The sequence below is a fragment of the Ochotona princeps genome, chromosome 2 (genome assembly GCF_030435755.1).
Source record: "Ochotona princeps isolate mOchPri1 chromosome 2, mOchPri1.hap1, whole genome shotgun sequence".
Taxonomy (NCBI): Eukaryota; Metazoa; Chordata; class Mammalia; order Lagomorpha; family Ochotonidae; genus Ochotona; species Ochotona princeps.
In genome coordinates, this window is record NC_080833.1 from 123416294 (window position 1) to 123436589 (window position 20296).

A 20296-nucleotide genomic window follows, 5' to 3' on the forward strand; every position below is an offset into this window, starting at 1 on the left:
CAAACATTAGGGTGTTAGCAGGCTGTCCTCTGTGTCTGTTTGAAGTGGCAGCTAAAGGAGAGAGGCGTGCTTTTTGCTCCATGAAGCAGGATCTCACTCAGCCTATTTTCATCTTTACTTAGCACCTGCTGGCTTGGAGTGGTGTCGCCCAAGCAATCAGTGAGTATGCCAAGAACCTGACCCTATGTCTGCCGCCCCTCCCCACACCTCATGACAGCCCGTCCTGATATAGATGGGCAGGGCACTGGTTTAAAATGACAGTCTCAAGTTCATTTAGAAAGAGAAGGCTAATTCACAGAAGCAGCCAGGCAAGCTTCCTTTCTCAGTAGGAATAGTAGCTACCCTCCTTCAACATGGCCCACCTGGGAGCCCATTTTGCCTTCAGATCCCGCTGGCAGAAGACCGACGATGAACTCTGTCGACATAGTATGTCCTTTATCCTTCACAGAGCCATTCGCAATGACTTCTTTCAGAGCTACCTCTACCTGCTGGAAAAGATTCCCCTGGGTAAGTGAGCCAGAGACATTCGATAAAGAACAAGAAACAACCGACAAGATTGCAAAGTCTAGGGGGGTTCTGGAAGAGAAGTTAGAACAAGGGCACTTTTCAAACAGAATATACGGTGTTGTTGAACTGGAATGCTTCAATGGCATTCTTTTAGGAAGAGTCCAGGATCAAGTGCTGCCTGGCCAGACAGGACTCTGTTTTGGGCTCTGCACACACTCTCAGGTGAGCACCTCACTTCTCTGGGTGTCAGTTGCCTGTTAGACTTATAAAAACTGATTTCCTGAGTTTAGAAGGGCATTTTGATATTGGAAAAACGTTGGAATTGGTCAGATAATTAAAGGTGAAAGCATTAATGGATGAACTATCATAGTAAGTAAGAAAGAGTGTTAGAGTTAAAAATGCAATAATGGATCAAAATGGCTTGAGGGGTGTGTGTGTGTGTGTGTGTGTGTATGTTTGTTCTTTGGCCTCCTTCAGCCACAAGGATAGCCAGAAAGCCTAAAAGAAGAATATTTAGTTTAGGTTTTGAATATTAAAGAAAAAGTGGAGACAGACTACTGCTCCAGTTTTTTTGTTTTCCTTTTAGTTTTCAGGGAATTGGGCAATAGAGCAATAAAAAGCTTATCTGGTTTATCTATAGCACTTTTTCAGTCTCTGTGAAAGTAGTTACTTCAGGGTACTCTAAACAGTACTGAAGAAGAAATAACTCATGATTAAAGAGTGAAGTACCCCCCTTTGATTTATGTTTTCTCCCAAAGTGGGAACACTGTGTATTGGTCTATTTTCTTAAGTTCTCTGAAAGCTCTATTGTACACTTCATGTGGCCATGGTTTCCAGCTGTGGAAAGAGCTACATAATTCTTGGTTTCGGGCCCGGCGGCGTGGTCTAGCGGCTAAAGTCCTCGCCTTGAAAGCCCCGGGATCCCATATGGGCGCCGGTTCTAGTCCCGGCAGCTCCACTTCCCATCCAGCTCCCTGCTTGTGGCCTGGGAAAGCAGTTGAGGACGGCCCAATGCTTTGGGACACTGCACCCGCGTGGGAGACCTGGAAGAGGTTCCAGGTTCCCGGCATCGGATCGGCGCGCATCGGCCCGTTGCGGCTCACTTGGGGAGTGAATCATCGGACGGAGGATCTTCCTCTCTGTCTCTCCTCCTCTGTGTATATCTGGCTGTAATAAAATGAATAAATCTTTAAAAAAAAAAAAAAAATTATTGGTTTCGCATTCAAGAAACTGGATGTTAGAAGCCTACAGATGTCTGTTTCATAAATACATCCCTTTTCACTTTCATTCTAGACACACAGATTCCTTCATCTTATATTTATACAGCTTTCTTGTAAAGTTTTTCCATCTATGTTTATGGATCCCTGTACCAAGCTGTGGGGTAAACAAAGTGTTTACACTTCCCCCACCAATGCCTCAGCTGATCCACTTTCTTTTCTTTTCTTTTTTTTTTTTTACAAATTAGGGAAAGAAAACTGGGAGAGGATTCTATTTCATCCAGATAATCTGGAATGAAGAATTAAATCTTGGACTTTTTTTAGGCCATAGATTACATTTTACCTGTATCAAGTGGAAAAATTAGGACAATTTCTCTTGAAGGCGATGCTGTTCCTGTTGTCCCACATGTCGGCAGAGCATTGCACTTCTGAAGATGCTCTTTAGACAATACGTCACTCAGTGTCCTTGAGTACTCTTGCTGCGTTAGACTGGAGGAAGTGATGAATGGGACTAACTAAAAGGAGACTTTTTAAGAGGCAGATGACCAGCAAGCTTTAATAATAATCATTAGAGAAAAAAGGAACTCATCCTTGGAAGATGAAGATGAATTAGAAAGTAAGAATCAAAGTTTAAAAGGAAGGTAAAGTATTTCTTCTGAACATTCACTCAAAACAAGTGAACTCTAGTTTGTGTTGAGCCTCAAAACGTCCATGAGCCTTTCAACTTTATAGTAATTTTGATTTTTATCCACTCTTCCCCTTTCTTAATTTGCTGTTGTTTATCAATGACTTCTTCCAGTTAAAGCACGATTGTAAAAGGAAAATCTCTGGACAAGCTGTTCCGTGAAGTCTAATGTAGAAACATAGGAAACAGTGATACTTTACTGGGGACAGGGATCTTTTCTGGTTGACTCCTGTTAACCTTATTAGTGACTTCTGAGACACTTCTAGAGTACCTACTAGGTTCTATAAACATGGTGTGGAAAGGGTTAGTCTATCTTAAGCCAAAGTTGACTTTATCTTATGTAGTTGCGGTTTTCTTTAGGCAGGTGTTGCTCATTTTCCCTACCTTGATGGTTAAGCCTCAGCATCAGTTTCCCCTGAGAAGCAGTGAGTTAATCTCATCCACAGTACTTTGTTGATTACAGAAACTGAAAACTAGATTAGTTGGTATGAATTGGGCTCTGCTACTGTAACAAGTAAGCCCAGAAATCTCAATGGTGAGCACACGAAAGTTTGTTTTCTACTGTTGACATGTCATCTTCTACATGCATCGTATTCCATATAGTGTTCAGAGATCCAGGATCACAGAGTCTCTTCCAGCTGGGACATTACTAACCACCAAGACAAAGCAAGAGAGAAGAGGAAGGATTGTTTAGTTGCTCATGAACACCTTGGTTCCAAAGGATATACTTAATTTCTATGTAGAGACCATTATCCAGAACTATCACATCCTGTAATGTAAAGGGGACATATGCATATTTGCTCACTAGTGAATGTTTCTACTACAAGGGAAAACTTGGCTTTTTTCATCTCTTCTTTCTGATCATTTTGGTAATATTTAATACCAATGACATTTCTGCAATTCCTATTAATGTACAAAGTGCTGTGCCCTGCAGAAGACACAATCCTCCATACAACCAAGCCCATGTTCTTTGGGATTTTATCATTTGGTCATCTATAATTTGGAGTCAAACGTACAAATAACTTCCGCTTTATCATCACAATCTGCAAGTTAAGGCTGAAAGGAAGGCAGGCTGGCTATCCTCTCTGTTCAGCCTTCAGCTCTTTTGTGTTTCTTTGTCCTTCTGGCAGAAGCTGAATGTTCAGGAGGGAATCTGTGCGTAAATCTCAGCTTCCCATTATCCAAATAGAGGTTCCTCCAACACTACGTAAGTCATTTAAGTTTTGATCCCTCCTCCCAGGAAGTTACACCATGTTGATGGAATGTATTTGTTCCTCTTTTGGACTCTAGTTTCCATGAGAATAAATGCATCTATTTCATCTATTTTTTTCCACTTCTAGAGTTAGTTGTTTAAAATTTCCCATGGTTCCTAGCACATAAAAATAACTCAAGAACTGTTAAATGAATTAAATGACTGCTTATGAACAATTAATTGCGTACCACCAGAGTTCTAGTTTAAAATCTTTCATTTCTGTTGCTAAGGAAGTGACTTCTGCAAGTTCTTAAATGTCTGCAGACATCATTTTCCTCACAACTGCAACTAGGTTATTTGTAGGATCAAATATAGGTGTGTATGTGAAAGCATATAGTCCATCCTTGTTCTTAGTTTCTTACTTTCCTTCTGGCCCAGGTCTCTTTTAAAGTCATCATGTAGCCTCCTCGAGACCAGATCCTACTGAAGACCATAAACTGAACTCAGGATATGAGAGTTTTTAGGCTGTAGCAGATACTATGTTCCCAGCTCTGGTGAAGTGTTTAGAGTTGGTATGCCCTACATTTGATGTTTTCAAGACTTCATTGAAATAAAACACTTCTTTCAAAAACAGGGAACCCCTCCAATAGAGTCTGCACAGAGAGTTTGTTGTTTGGAGTAATTATGAAAGGAAGAGTGGTTGACCAGACTTTGATTTCTTCTTTCCTTCCTTCCTCCCCCCAACTGCTTGCTTTAGACAGGCGGCCTCAGCCAGCAGGTTGCTTAATATGATCTAGTTACACCGGCTCAAGTTCAGTTGGTGGCTTGGGGTGAATGAATTTTCTAAAGGTGACAGCTTGTGAACAAATAGGACATAGAATAGGAAAATAAAATGGTTTAAATTTCTTATTTCAGACCAGTGTTCGAAGCTTATATATTGCCTAACTGGAGACTGTCACATAGATTAAAATTAAAGCTCAATAATTCTAGGACTATTAATATTTCTGAATACATATTTTTCATTATGTTAATGAGCAAGAATATAATAATTCTGGACATTGTTAAAGCTTAGTCTTACTTCACATGTAGAATAGTAGTTCAATGACTTACTACAGAATGACCAAAAGGTTTGCATTTGCATAGCTATGGGACCTGCCTACAACACCTGTTTTCTGTGTGATATTGGACAAATTACCAAGGTTTTCAGACTCTTTTCTTACTCATCTATGAAGGGATGATCATAACTCCAATCTTGTAGAATAACTGAGAGATTAAAAGAGATAGTGTGAAGAAATGATATGAAAGTGCCTAGGACCATGCCTGGCATACAGAAAGTGTCCACTAAATGTTAGTACTCCTCTCTCACTGATTCCTTTTGGAAGAATCATTCTAGAAGACAATTGAGAACAATGGCCACCCTGTACTGTCACAGGAAAACCAGCATTAAGAAAAATATTTTCTCTAACACATTTGGAACTTTCAGAAAGACTCATTATGATGCTTACCAACATTTTTTTTCAAATCATATTCATCCCTCTGGTAGGTGTTGCATAGTTCATTGCATATGATGTCTATTTCCCCAAATGTGATTAGATCATTTTTATTTTAAATGAATAAAAAGGATACAAGCTTCCTTTTTCACTTAGCAGACATACACATATTTTCTGATGCACAAATGAGATGAAAGAGATAAGAATTTTTGATTTACACAGATCTAAGTTCATTTCTCAGTTGCGCCACCCACTAGTTAATTGACTTTGGACAATTCAGTTAGCTTTATTGTTTTTCTTTTTTTAAAAAAAAACTTTACTTGTTTTATTCTAAGGTCTTAGTTATAGAGAGAGAAGGAGAGATCCTCAATTTTCTGGTTCAGTCCATGGATGGCTGCAGTGGCCAGAGCTGCGCCAGGATTAAAGCAGGAGCCCGGAGTTTCTTCTGGGTCTCCCACATGGGTAGCAGGGACCACAACACTTGAGTGATCCTCTGCAGCTTTTGACAGGTTGTCACAAGAAGCTGGATCAGACGTGGAACAACCAGGACTTGAACCAGCATCCATATGGGATACTGGCATCACAGGCTATGGCTTTACCTACCACACTGCAATGACAGCCATTTCAGTTAGCTTTTTTTTTTTTTTTTTTAAGATTTATTTCCTTATGTATTTCAAACATAGAGTTACAGAAAGTGAGGGAGAGACAGAAAGAGACTGATATTCTATTTTCTGGTTTACTCTCTAGATGGCCGTTGTGGCTAGGGTTGGGCCAGGAGCCTGGAACTTCTTCTCAGCCCCATGAGTGCAGGGGCCCTAGCACTGGAACTATGTTCTGCTGCTTTCCTAGGCACATTCGTAGGGAGATATATTGAAAGTGGAGCAAGTGGGTCTGGAGTTGGCACCCACACGGGAAGTTGACACCGTATGCAACAGCTTTACCTGCTATATCACAATGCTGGCCACTTCATCTAACTTCTCAGTGCCTTAGATTCTCCTACATAGACGAATATTTAATGTTTATTTTAGATGTGCCATTTGATAGAACTGCGTTGCGTATGTATTGCATATATATGTTTGATCAATGTTTGATCAATGATAGTCACATATAATATGTTGATCATTGATCATTGATGCTTTTTAGATATTTATATATATCTAATCAGAAAGACAGATATTCCATAAGCGATATCATAGGTGTAACTTGTGAGTGCTTGTGTCAACTTTTCTCTGAGACCATTCGACGCTTTGTTGAACCTGTATATTATTTTCAGAACAAAAATTTAAGATTCATTCCTTGACTATCCAAAGGTCTATTTTGAGTTAAGTATAAAGCTAAGTGCTGAAAGTATAAAGAAAATAAAACACAGTCTTATCTTGAAGAGTTTGGTATCCAAGAGGGAATGTAACAGTGATGACCAGAGGATGCCGCATAGAAGCGAAGGAGTCATGAGGACTGTTGAGTTGGACTCTGCAAGACAGGCAGGTGAAATGACATGTGGTAGGATTTGGAATGTATCTCTTCCTGAACTGGAGAAACGGGATTGCACTTCTACCTCCGCTCCCTGTGGACCCCACCTTTGTCTACCTCACTTGTGTTGAAGCCTGAAATGGAGTACAAAACACTGCACTGATTCTGGGGTGAAAGTGAAAGAGTCTCCTACTAGAATCATGGTCCGCAGCACATCGTTCCAGAGACAGTATGAGACACTTAACGTCAAAAGGGAACAAATCACAATCACAGGGCTTCTTCAGGAAATCAGAGCTTTGATGGTGAGAGTCTGGTACATCTAGCCCTTTGGATTTCATCAGGACCACTGATACCGTCCCACCTATCTCTCTACTCCTATTCACAAAAAAAATTAATAAATAAAATAATAAGAGAGGCAATATTTATTGAGCTCTTACTTGAAACCAAGCAGCATTCTCCTGCTTTCAAACAAAACATCTCCTTTAATAACTGCAAAAATCTAGTACAATGAATTCAATACCTTGTTCTAGAGTAGAAGAAACTGAGGCTACTGTGCGTTGTGTTATTTCAAAATGTGTGAAAAAGTGAATAAAATGATTTTCAGTGAAAAAATTAAAATGTGTATTTTTCATCATACATATTTTTTATTGAAAACCTCTTATACCTCTTTAGTGGATAAATTAAGAAGCACTTGTCTGCAAATACGTCTTCTGCTGAACATTATTGCCTTAAAAAAATCTTCTAATTGAGATTTTTTTTCCTCTTATAAGTTAAGGGTTAGGCCATTTTGAATTTGTTGTCTAAACCTATTCTACCTATGCCCTGGGGACCCTTGGATCAATTTTCAGTGGGCAAGCCGATGTAACATCTGGTGTAAAGAGGCTAGAAGAGCTACATCCATCCCGTTAGAAAAAGAAAGAGGAAAATGATACTCAGCAAAGATAAGTATTTAGCCATTAACAAAATGTCCTGTTTCTCAGAAAGTCTCCATTTTATGGGCAATTTGAGTAAATTTGACATTTAGGCTTATCTCTGAGATTCGGTTTCCTTTCAGGCTCATTTTAAGATTTTGAGTTTCTGTTTCGTTTTCTTCAAAAATTTTTTTATGAGAAAAGAGCAGTGAAGGTCATCAAATAACCCTTCACCTCAAAATACATTCAATTCCATCTTAAAGGAAAAAGTTGAGAATTTGAATAGAAAAATTCCTGTGCTCTCTGAAAAAAAAGGTCTCTCAGAGGAGACATTTGCAAATTCTGTTTCATCAAGGCTCCATAGCATTTCTTATCATTTTCTACTAACGAAAATCAAAGGCATCCTTTATGGCTGGAACCGTTTTTGAACACTTTCCTTGATTGTTTCTATTTACAGGCATCTGAGGAACTCCCAAAGCGATTATTTTTTGCACCACTTGTTGGGCATGACTTAATTTTCCCATGTTAGGTTGTTACCTCTGTATGACGTATGCTGATTTGTATGTTTTTATTTGTTTATTTCTGTTTCTGGAGCATTGCATTTGTGCTTCATTCTCCTTCTTTATTCTCCTTCAAGGTAAATGAGCTTATATCTTATTTTTCTTTTTGTAATAAGTAAAGGTAAAAGGTCCTTGGGACTTAAATTGTAGGTAAAGAAGTAAGTATCATATTTTAAAAAGAGCCGACAGAAAATTTAATTTTTTCCTTAGATTATTCAAAGTTTCACAAAGATGTTGCTTTTCTATGAGAACAAGTGCCAGACATGTTTCTACAATAAGAAAGACATGGGCTATAGACTGATTGCTTTATCTGAGTCAATGTGCATCAAGGTAGGGGCTTATCAGGAGGGGGGAAATCTGGGGCTTGTCACTACACTTTTTTTTTAGAGTGAAATGTTGCTGTCAATTAGGTGAAAATGAGAACTCAAGCCCATAACCATTAAAGTCCACCTATTGAGTTTGACACCTGCTGAGCTTGGCATTCACTTGTGGGCTACATGTTAGTGTCGTAATGGACTGTTCCCATTTCCAGGTTGGAGGGTTTCGTAGACTTGCACCAGTTGGCTAACCTAAGCAGGTAATGGCAGGTGCGCTGCTCTGCTGCTTCGATTGGAATAAGATCATCGGGCAGTGACTTGCCGGTGCTTCCAGAGCAGTATTCAATTCTTGGAAGACTGTGATCTCAGATTTAATAACCCTAGCTTCTGACACATCCCCAAAACTCTTCGGATAGCCACATGTTTAGGATGACAACACCTGATTTTTATCATCCTTGTGGGATGTAGAAATATTTAAAATCAAATCTTGTTTAAAAATGCCTGTTGAAGTGTGCATGACGGGAGATCAATGTCGGTCCGGGTTTCAATGTTTTTGACCATGAAGCTCCTCCTTTAGATGTATTTTCTCAACCAGTAGATTGTTTATGCACAAGATGAGAAAAACTTCTGTGCATTTATTGTAACTTTTAATGATTTGTATTTAAAAATAATCTGTGTACAATAGTTGATACATATGGAAATACAGTATGTAAAATTATTAGTCTGCAGATACTAGTATACATGGAAACTTATTCTGGAATCCATTTTAGCAAATTCCTCATCATTCAAGGTCCAAACATTGGCTTGTGTTTTCAAATTGAAAAACACACCAGTAACTCTATAAACAAAATATAGTTAGGAATTAAGTGGCGTCTATTGTATTTTAAGCTTTTAAAATCAGAAGTTGTGACTACATAATTGTTTTCCAATTTAGAGGCAACTACTCCAATATGACAATCTTGATGTCATCTGAAGAAAAGAATTTCTAGCTAAGATGAAATTATTTTAAATGATTGCCTCTCTGATTACTGATTCTCAAAATTATGCCATATTTTGTTTGCTACATGACATTATACAACCTCTTTGAAACATTGTGTTTTTCTTGAAGCTTTTAATTCTTTTTTTTTTTTTGATGGCTGAGATTGAAGATATACATTACTTAGAATATGTATAATATCATCTTTTTTTCTGTTTTTAAAGATTTATTTATTTTCATTACAAAGTCAGATATACAGAGAGGAGGAGAGACAGAGAGGAAGATCTTCCATCCGATAATTCACTCCCCAAGTGAGCGCAACGGCCGGTGCTGTGCCGATCCGATGCCGGGAACCAGGAACCTCTTCCAGGTCTCCCACGCGGGTGCAGGGTCCCAAGGCATTGGGCCGTCCTCGACTGCTTTCCCAGGCCACAGACAGGGAGCTGGATGGGAAGCTGGGCTGCTGGGATTAGAACCGGCGCCTATGTGGGATCCCTGGGTGTTCAAGGTGAGGACTTTAGCCACTAGGCCATGGCGCCGGGACCCAGAATATGTATAATATCATCTTGATTCTTGCCTGCTTTGTCTGTCATATTGGATTCAGTTCATTCTACTTTTTGTAGGCACTGCTTTTGTACCCTATGCTTTCTTTTGTAAAATAAACATTTCTTTCAATGACTGAACAATTGCTGTCATTTGGGGGTTCTTTTCATTGGATTCCTGTATTAATTACGTCTTCTTTGACCATGCAAATGCTCTTGTTTTCCAACGTTTTCTCTTGTAATATAAGCTAATTTCTTTTCAGATCTGATAAATATCTGTCATTTGGGGATTTCTTTTGATTGGATTCCTGTGTTAATTACATCTTCTTACATCGTGTGTCTTCATTGGGCTGGGATATAGCTTCAAGAAACTTCTGAAGAATGAATTCATGGGAGGTAAATATCTTTGGCAGTTTGGGTATTAAACTCAGTTCCAAAATAATTTTTTTCCTCTGACTATTTATGGCAATGTGCCTTGGTTTTCCAGTGTCTCTCATGAGATCTGTGCTATCAGTCAGAATCCGCCTTTTGAACATAGGTTGCCAAGAAAAATACAAAATGCTGATTAAAAATGAACTTTTAAAATCCAGCAAATAATTCTAATATTAGTGTTTGTCATGCAATATATATACTTACAGAAATTGTTATTGTTTGAAATTGTTATTGTTTGAAGTCTAACTGTAAGTTTTATATTTTTGTTTGCTAACTATGGCAACTTTATTTGAAGGTCAATCGCTTTTCTATCTCTCAAAGATCTTACTGCTCCTTTTGTTTTGATATTTCTTAGGTATGTGTGTACATATAGCTTTTAAAACAACTCAAGCTTCCTAACACTTCCTATCTCTTTCAGCTCTGTGAATCTTTTTATTGTGACATTTCTTTAAAAATATTATTAAGTTAAAAAAAATAAATTTATTATAAATAAATAATTCTTTCCTTGCTCATTTTGTTACTCATTTTATTTGTTTTCCAGAATCCTACTTAGCTTCGTGTTGGACCACCTGATTAAGTATTTGCAGGTCTAGTCTTTTGACTTCTGTTTCCCATATCTGTTTTTGTCTGTTTGTCTGTTTGTTACATGTCCTGGAAATTCATTTTATCTAATATCCCAAAGGTTTTGGCAATCTAAACTTATATTTCTCAAAATTCGTTGTTTCTTTTTTATTTACTCAGCATCTTATCTTTTGATTAATGCATGTACCTGTTCTGTCATGTCTCATCAAGTATATATGTGTTGTTTTGAGTTAAATCCTCATCATGCATCATTTATGTTCCCTTGAAGGTCAGTTCTTATCAGTTATTTCAATCTTTTTCATTCAGGCTGCTATTTTCCTCACATCTCTTTGGAGGTCACTGTTTATGTATATTTAGAAATATGGCACAATGTAAATTATTCTTGTTGATGAATAATGTTTCCGTTTTACTGTACTTATTGACTAAATAGAAAAGATAACAGCAAGGTCTGCGTGTTCAGGTAGACTTCATTCGGAGCTGATGAGCGTAAGTTTCTGGAGTGAGCTGCTGTGGTCTTCTATTCGACAAAATGAGCATTTAAATTTTTTTTTTATTTTTCATAAAATGAGTAGTGTTCTAGGATCTCAGTGCCAACAGCCTAGTTCTTCTTTGTCATTTATCTATTTATTTTGAGAAAAGACACATCTTTCTTTTTGGGATTACAATCGAGCTGCCTGTTACTCTCAGGAAGGTGTAAGTGGTTGTTCCTTCAAGCGTTTGTCCCGCAGTTGGACTTCTGTTTGGTTTTCTCAAGCCTTTGGTTTCTGTTCTCTTCATACTGTATCTGTTGGCTCTTAAGTAGGATATAAATCCTTCTGGAGATTATTCTGTTTGGAATCTATTCAATCTTGTTCTAGCTGTTTCCTGTCTTTAGAAATTTATGGAAGTCATGAATCCATCAATTGTCCCTTTTTCAATGTTGTTGAATTAAGTTACAAAGCAGTATTTGGGGAGTACTGGGAAAGGGATGTCAAATGCATATATTCAGCTTACTGTATTCAACCAGAATGTTCTCTTTTTTATACACTTCCCTTCATTTCCTCTGAAAATTCTCTAACAAAAATATTTTGTATCTGTATGTATAAGCTGCTGTCTACAAAATGAAATAAACTTTCATTTACTCCTTAGAAGTTGGAATACTTGTTTATATAAAAATAAAATGGCTTAAAATAATGTAATCTTTTTTTTAAAGATTGATTTATTTTCATTACAAAGTCAGATATACAGAGAGGAGGAGAGACAGAGAGGAAGATCTTCCATCCGATGATTCACTCCCCAAGTGAGCACAACGGCCGGTGCTGCGCTGATCCGAAGCCAGGAACCAAGAACCTCTTCCAGGTCTCCCGTGCGGGTGCAGGGTCCCAAAGCTTTGAGCCGTCCTCAACTGCTTTCCCAGGCCACAGGCAGGGAGCTGGATGGGAAGCTGGGCTGCTGGGATTAGAACCGGCGCCCATATGGGATCCTGGTGCGTTCAAGGCGAGGACTTTAGCCACTAGGCCATGCCGCCGGACCCATAATAATGTAATCTTTTAAAACAATGAAGTGATTCAGTACATGTGAACATGCCTACTACTCTACCTAATATACAATATGTATTCAACGAATGTTTTATCTCTTTTTATTGCTTTATTTTCAGGACATTGAATATATTAAATTTCTGCAATATTGGTATAAATGCATATTGGGATATGTTTTATTTTAAAAAGAGGTAAAAACAGCTATCTGTGATTTAATATTAGATGAAGAATTAGTAGAAATACTCATAAAATATTTGGCGCTTAGAAATTAAACTAATGATAAACCATGACTTTTTTATTGTACTGTAGCAAACATTATAACACTGTATAATGGGAAGCTATAGGTTTACGAAGCTATAGAGTTATTAAATTAAAAATTCTACGTGGTTGTTCTTTATAAGTCTCTGAAGATGCGGGGAGTTAAAAAGCTTTTCCATTATTACATAGCAAGCAAGTTAGTAACCCAGGCTTTAAGCTCAGATTTTCTAATTTCAAGCCAGTGCCCTTATATCCACAACACACATTCATAAGCTTTTAATGGCTGATTCAATGCACGATAAGACTGGGTTTGTTCTGTCATGTAAATATTAATAATGATTAATATTCCCTTTACAGTGAAACTCTATGCTTTAACAAGCCAAGTTATCAATGGTGAGATGCAGTTCTATGCCAGAGCCAAACATTTCTACCAAGAAGTACCAGCTACGGAAGAGGGTATGATGGGAAATTTCATTGAACTATCCAACCCAGATATCCAGGCCTCTCGGGAATTTCTAAGGAAATTTGTTGGGGTGAGTTAACCAATGGCAGCTTGATGAGCAGACAAAATCCTCACAAACGCTGAGCTCAGATGCATCTGTGTAATCACTTAAATCAGGTGAAAGCCATGTGGTTCAGCCGAGTTCAACCTAAAATCCTGTTTAAAGGTTTATTCCACTTGACATTTCACCATTGTCGCATCAGCGCTTCTTTTATGCCTCATGGAAAGATGAACTAGCAGTGCTTATATTACTATTTAGGGATGAAAAAGATGTCCCTGTTAGAGTCTTGTAGATAAACAGTTGACACCCAGATGACTGATGAGAGATCATGCCCTCTAGAATCGTGGGTTGATTTATTGATTGCATGTAACGCAAATTAGATGTAGTAGGAAATGCATGCTTGTGTTCACTTTAAAAAATGATACAATCCCTACCTATTGTCTTAAACATAGTTCAGATTTTGTCTTGAAAGAATGTGATCCCTTTATAATCTTGGTGTGGATAAAAGAACCCCCACTCATTCACTTTCACTGCGTGTGGGAATAGACAGTATAGAAGGCAGAAACTTGAGCTCCAAAGTCATCATAATACTTGTACTTAATGTATGAATAAAATTGGTTTATTACTTAAATACAGTTAAAACTTGGTCTTCTTAGCTTTGATGAGGACTGAGTGACCAAAGAACCTACTCCAGGAAGAGTGTGAAAATCAAATGAATAATACGCATTGAGGACCTGCTTTAATACACAAAATTAGCATCTAATATATTTAATTTATGGCTACTACTACTCAGAAGCAGCTTTCACATAAGAAACTTATTTAGAATTGGGATAGGGTTACCTCACATCATAAAGCTGCTGTTGGTCCTACTGAAAACATGAGGTTCTAAGTGGCATACAATATGTTCAATTCATTATTAAGTAGTTTGCTTGAAATTTGGATCTCAGTTTATTCAGAACATGGTAACGATATAAATATTGAGATTTGCAGTTAGCTTGCCAGCCTACTTAAAAGTATGCTATTCAGAACATCCCTTGTGTTGTAGTAAGGTTCATTTTACAGCTAACCTCCTGGAGCATCCAGTGCCTAAATCTGGAGTCTGGCAGTGGGGAAAATGTGGTTGGAAGAGGAGAGCTGCAGAGGTTGAAGCGTCTGGAGTTAGCTGTAGCCCCAGGGGACTTGGTGGACTCTAGGAATGTGTGCAGGTCAGGTCCACCTAGTAGATTTCTGTATCAGTGTTGTTGATTGATTTTACAGGATACTCCTCCTGAGACAGCCACTTTGCGTGTCTTTTGAAGTCCTTCCCTTGTTCTTCAAAATATTTATTGGAGATAAGTACTGTTATTAGCTGTGTTTTTATGACAGTGGAGACTGAAGTTTGGAGAGGTCAAATAAGTTGTCAAGATCCCACGTTTGGTAAGAGCCAGAGCTGGGACTTGAGTTCAGCCAGGTTTGTCTGACACTAAACTCCTGCTATTAACTATGACATATTTTTTCCATTTGTCTGATGAAACAGAAAAATCCCTGACTCTGTGTGTGTGTGTGTGTGTGTGTGTGTGTGTGCCATAGAGCTCACTATCCTCTGGTCTGGCCCAGAGCATTCCCTCCTGTTTGCCTCGTGGTGTGACCGACTTTGATCCCAGAGAATTTCAGAAGCTTAGTTAGTAAGCCAGCTGTCTTGTCACTCTGTGTGGAATGCCAAGCTGACCACAGGGATGCTGGTCAGACACAGCCCATAAGCACGCCCACAGACTTGGGAAAGGAAACGGCCCTGTGCTTGGATATTTATGTTGGAAAAGATGTAGCCTGCTCCTTTCAAAGACATTTAAGGAGTCCCTCTGAGCAGACAGGGCTCACCGTAAAGCTGTGACCTCTAGCTAAGAACAAACACAGTCTCCTTTAACAGATGATGTTTTGATACGTTGACATTAATAATCTACTAAAGGAGTAAGAGGTCAAGAACGATGATTTAGGGGATATGAATATCTGGTATGATTTATCGTTGTGTCAACTGGATAAAGGAATATTGTTTAAAGTTTTGCTTTCCTTTCAACACCTGATGACTTTGGGACAGTGGGAAAAGGTATTTAAACTAGTTGCAAATGTGCTTTAGCAAAAGAAGCAGATGACGCTAAGATGATGTCAACGGCATACTGGATAATTTTCTTCAGTTTTAGCAAATCACAAGTGTGTAATCAATAATTGCTGGTATTTATTTCAGATATTTCTCAAAGAGTCAATGGCTAAAAGAAAACTGTCTGTCTTGCTATGTTTCATGGCATTTATTCTGTGGCACAAGTGCCTATCTTTTAGTTCTCAACTAAACTCTATGGAGCTTAAATTGTATTTTTGTTTTTAAGATTTATTTATCTTTATTGGAAAGTCAGATTCACAGAGAGATGGTGAGACAGTGAGAAAGATCTTCCATCTGCTGATTTTTTTCTGATTTACTCCCCAAGTGGCTGAAATGGCCAGAGCTCAGCTGATCTCTAAGCCAGGAGCCAGGAGCTTCTTCCGGATCTCCACACAGGTGCAGGATCCCAAGACCCTGAGCCATCCTTGACTGCTTTCCCAGGCCACAAGCAGTGAGCTGGATGGGAAGTAGGGCAGCTGGGACACTAACCAACCGGCACCCGTATGGGGATCCTAGCACGTGCAATGCAAGGACTTTAGCCACTAATCTTTTTGTGTTTTCAAATGCTGTTTCAAGAATACCTCCAGTCAATTATCACATATTTAATTGGTTAAGAATACTAAGTCTTTGTTAAGAATTTTCAAGAAAGGTCTGTTTAAAATATCTTGTCTCCCTGGGCCTCATTTTCTTTCCTGAAGACCAAGGGAAACTAGAATCAGTGTCTTAAAAGTGCTAGATGGGCCCTGGAGTGGTAGCGTAGTGGCTAAAGTCCTCACATTGCATGCACTGGGATCCCATATGAGCGCTGGTTGGTTCTAATCCTGGTTGCCCCACTTCCCATCCGTCTCCCTGCTCATGGCCTAGGAAAGCAGTAGAGGACAGGCCAGAGTCTTGGGATCTTGCACCTGCGTGGGAGACCCCAAGGGAGCTCCTGGCTCCTGGCAGATGGAAGATCTTTCTGTCTTGCATTCTCTCTGTGGTTTTGACTTTCCAACAAAAAAAATAAATACATCTTTTTTTTTAATGCTATGGTTTTTCCAGGACTCTTATAATTTTTTTTTATTTGTTTGGGGGACAGACAGAATCTTTCATCCATTGCTTCATTCCCTCAAGGTTTGGGCTGGAGCTGAAGGTGGGATCCAGGAATGCAATGCAGGTCTTTCAAGTGGGTGGCAGAGATTCCATGCCTTGGCCCATCACTGATGTCTCTCAGGCTCTACATTGGGGGAAGCTGGAGTCAGGAGTCAGGGATCAGTCCGGGGCATGTCCCATGTGGGATCTGGGAGTTGTAACTGCTAAGCTAACTGCCGGCTCCTTGCTGAGCCTCCTTGAGGGCTCCCTTAAAGGTTGAGTGGGTGAGGGCCTGCATCACTTTCACCAAAACAGCTTCCAGTTTATTTATTCATTGAGAAAAGGAGTTCAGCTGTAAAAATCTTGAAATCCTTTGGCATAGTCTTCACTGGTCTGTGCTTTACCACTTGCTACGCTAATGAGAATAACAGAAGACCTTTAAGGCTACGTCATGATAAAAGGAAATATTTGGTAATATGAATCTTTCTGAATATAAATTTTTTTGTAACAGTCATTTCTAGCAGCTTCAGTTAATTTCTGTATACTTAAATTTACTTAGAAGATGGTGCTTTCTTTTTGTGTAGCATTCACAGCATAAACCTATATGGTAGACCTTTCTCTGAGTTAATTTAGTTTAAATGAGTTGAATGAATAACTGGCATAGTATAAGTCCAAATGGGAAACATATGCTGATGAACTACTACTTTCCCTCCCCACACTCAAGGCAGGCATCATTAATCAATTATGAAGTCTTCAAAAATTTTTTTTAACATAGTGCTCGGCAGACATTACCAAGGGAATCAGAGTTGCATTTACAATGACGTCTCTAAGGTAGAACTATCTTTTCTAAAATACCATTTTATTTATATGAGATGAATAAATTGAACTATCTTTGAATTAGGCAAATTGACCTGTCTTTGAAGTTAGGCAATTCTTGATCATATTCTAGTTATGTAACTAACTATTCAAGGTTAGAAATCTGAGTTTTCACATTCCCCAAATGGGGATGGTCTGCATTATTTTTCTGAATTTTACTATTGTTGTTATTATTATTAAAGATGTAAAGGGCTCACTCCATATGAGTATTTATTACTAAGGCTTTTTATTGTTCCATTTGACAAGAAGTTGCAATTGTCTCTTTCTGTACTTCATTGTACCTTTCTAGCATAAGGAAGGCCTTTTGGTGAAATGGAAGGTGGGTTTTTGTAAGTTGTTTCCCTGGCTTGTACTCACCTTTGATCCCAAGCCAAATGTAATTTTTTTTTAATCCTTAGTTCCTGAGAAATCAAGAGCAAGCTTTCACTGAAAGATCTTGATTGGCAAATTCAAGTATCTTGTTACTCCAATTTCTAGCACAAGACCTGTTGAGCAGCCATCCCAATTATGGCCAAATAATTCAAACCAGCTGAATCTTCATAAGTCAGAAAAATGTTTTTGTTTTATAGAAGCAACTTTGAGAAACTTTGGGTTGACCCACTTCTTCCTCCACCAACCACCTCCCCATTGCCTCAGCTCCAGGTAAATCAGTGCACAAGCTTACTTAAACATACAATCTGCAGGGTTTCAGCCCCAGTAGGTTATGATATTTATTTTTTAAAAGGCAGAAAATAATTTTTAGCATTAGAGATTGCTGACATTACTTTTTATCCATGTGGACATTTTGTGTCCTCAGAATAGGATATGAAATAAAGGCCTGGCCAGAAAATGTCATAAGTTGCATTCCTCAGCTCAGGTTCCAAAGTTTACCATCCATGAGAGAGCAGGAGGTAATGCAGAAATCCCAAAATCGGTTAAGAAAAAACTTAATGTCAATTTTCCAAATGTGAACTTTCTCACTGAATACATTTTGAAAACTCAGAAATACTCTGTGTTTACACATTTCTTACGGTGTGACCGTGCACAGTGCAAATTCATTTCAGTGTGAATTCAACCCAGATTTACAGTCACTCAAGTTTTATCTTCATGGGTCTACCAATCATTTTGGGGGTGGGTGGGTATGCGAACTTTCCATGTGTTTGAATCTAAGATAGTACTTTCAAAACATTAGTTTGCAGCTCTTTTTAAAAAAAAACTACATTTGGTCTTTAAAGCAAGGTAAGTGGAATGGGACATTCGAAGAATTCTTTTGAGAAACTAGTTTTGAAGTGCCTACATGTTGGTATATGTTATTTAGTATTTCATGGAACACTTTAAAAAGTGCATTTGATTGCATGATTGATATAAAGTTGACTTAGATTGATGGTTGGCATGTCCAAGACTCAGGGAGGGTTTCTGTTCTTGAAGGATCCTATTAAGTGCCTTTCTGTAGGGGCCCGGGAAAGCCGGAACAGGCTGCGCCTTGGACTGCGGCTCTGGGATAGGACGGGTCAGCAAGCACGTCTTGTTGCCGGTTTTCAGCAGGGTGGAACTGGTGGACATGATGGAGTCTTTCCTCCTCGAGGCCCAGAGCTACCTTCAGGTCGAAGGTGACAAGGTTGAAAGCTACCACTGCTACAGCCTGCAGGAATTTACGCCTCTCAGCGGCAGATACGACGTGATTTGGATTCAGTGGGTCTCTGGTTAGTCTTGCATGGTGTCTCTCCACGGTCCCCTCTCCTTAGAGAACACAACACATGGGGCTGACCAGGTTCTAGAGGAGATCTGGTGGAACTGTGCTTAGTGTAGCAGCCAGCCTTTGGTGTCATTGCCTTGGTCTGCAGCTTCATAGTTTTCCCCTAATAGTGTTTGTACAGACCTGGAGTAAGTGAATAGGTTTTTGTGGACCTAAATCTTTGAAAAACTGAAATAAATAAATAAATAGCTAAAAATGTAATCCTTATTGGTTGACAGAAGTAGGTGCTCTGATATTTAAATTTGCAGGAGATGAAATGGCAGTGAACCATGGTGTGTGTGTGTGTGTGTGTGTGTGTGTGTGTGTGTCTAGGAGACAAGAAGGAATGATAACACTGTTGGGTTATCCAAGGGACATGGAGGGACTCATGGACTGTGGGGCAGATACTCCCAGCAGTATATCTATTTCACAAACAGGGCACCAAGTCTCCTCAAAGAACTTATGTGTTCTCTTATCTAAATTCTCGAAGCAATGAAAACAAGACCATTGAATAATTTGTGAATGTGTGAACAACTGACCTCTTGATCCTTAGCCATGTGTTTCTCTTCCTGCTTCTCTCCCTCCTGTCTTATACTGATTCCCCCATTCTACTTGGTCCCATTTGTAGGGTACCTAACTGATAAGGACCTTCTCGCATTTTTTTCCCGGTGCCGAGATGGCTTGAAAGAAAACGGCGTCATCATCCTGAAGGACAATGTGGCACGACAGGGCTGTCTCTTCGATCTCTCTGACAGCAGTGTCACTCGGGACATGGACATCCTCCGAAACCTCATTAGGAAGAGCGGGCTGCTAGTGCTGGGCCAAGAAAAGCAGGAGGGCTTTCCGGAGCAGTGTATCCCCGTGTGGATGTTTGCATTGCACAGCAATGGACAATCCTGACCAGCGGTGCTTGCTTGGTGACTGGCTGGTGCTGTGGTGCTTTGGGACAGGGCTATTTGCCTATGAGGTGCCCTTTATGATAATGACAGGAATGAAGATAAGGGGTACATGGCACATGTGCAAATGCCTGATAGTTTAATAGATACAATTTTTCACTGGTGATATAACGTACACCTGAAACACACACAGTTGGATTTACATGCACTACAATAGGTCATGGACATACTTAGTGGATTTCCTGAAAGAGGAACCGAAGCAGCAAAAGTACTTGAAAATAATTGCCTGTGTGTATCTAAATTGTATAGGAAAAAATACGATGTCCAGAAATTCTAAATTGTCTTGGTCCCTGAGAATTTGTGTTACAATGCCTAGAAATCCCAAACTATCTTGGTCCCTGACAATTTGTGTTACAGAGGCATCTAGGATGGCTGAGAGAACAACT

At 39.1% G+C, this 20296-nt stretch overlaps 1 protein-coding gene across 1 annotated transcript; it reads left to right on the plus strand.

Annotated features, from left to right (window-relative positions):
- The first annotated feature begins 353 nt into the window (after positions 1-353).
- Positions 354-19857, plus strand: NTMT2 (N-terminal Xaa-Pro-Lys N-methyltransferase 2). Its single transcript, XM_004599173.3, has 4 exons — positions 354-507; positions 13014-13189; positions 18673-18922; positions 19583-19857. The coding sequence occupies exons 1-4, from the start codon at positions 354-356 to the stop codon at positions 19852-19854; spliced, it is 852 nt and encodes a 283-aa protein (XP_004599230.1). The 3' UTR covers positions 19855-19857.
- Positions 19858-20296: the final 439 nt, after the last annotated feature.

Excerpts from the sequence above, each read along its gene's own strand:
- NTMT2 (XM_004599173.3), top strand. The coding sequence starts at position 354 with ATGGCCCACCTGGGAGCCCATTTTGCCTTCAGATCCCGCTGGCAGAAG. Across the intron at positions 508-13,013 it reads GCTGGAAAAGATTCCCCTGG|TGAAACTCTATGCTTTAACA; the intron begins GTAAGTGAGCCA and ends TTCCCTTTACAG. Across the intron at positions 18,923-19,582 it reads TTGGATTCAGTGGGTCTCTG|GGTACCTAACTGATAAGGAC; the intron begins GTTAGTCTTGCA and ends TCCCATTTGTAG.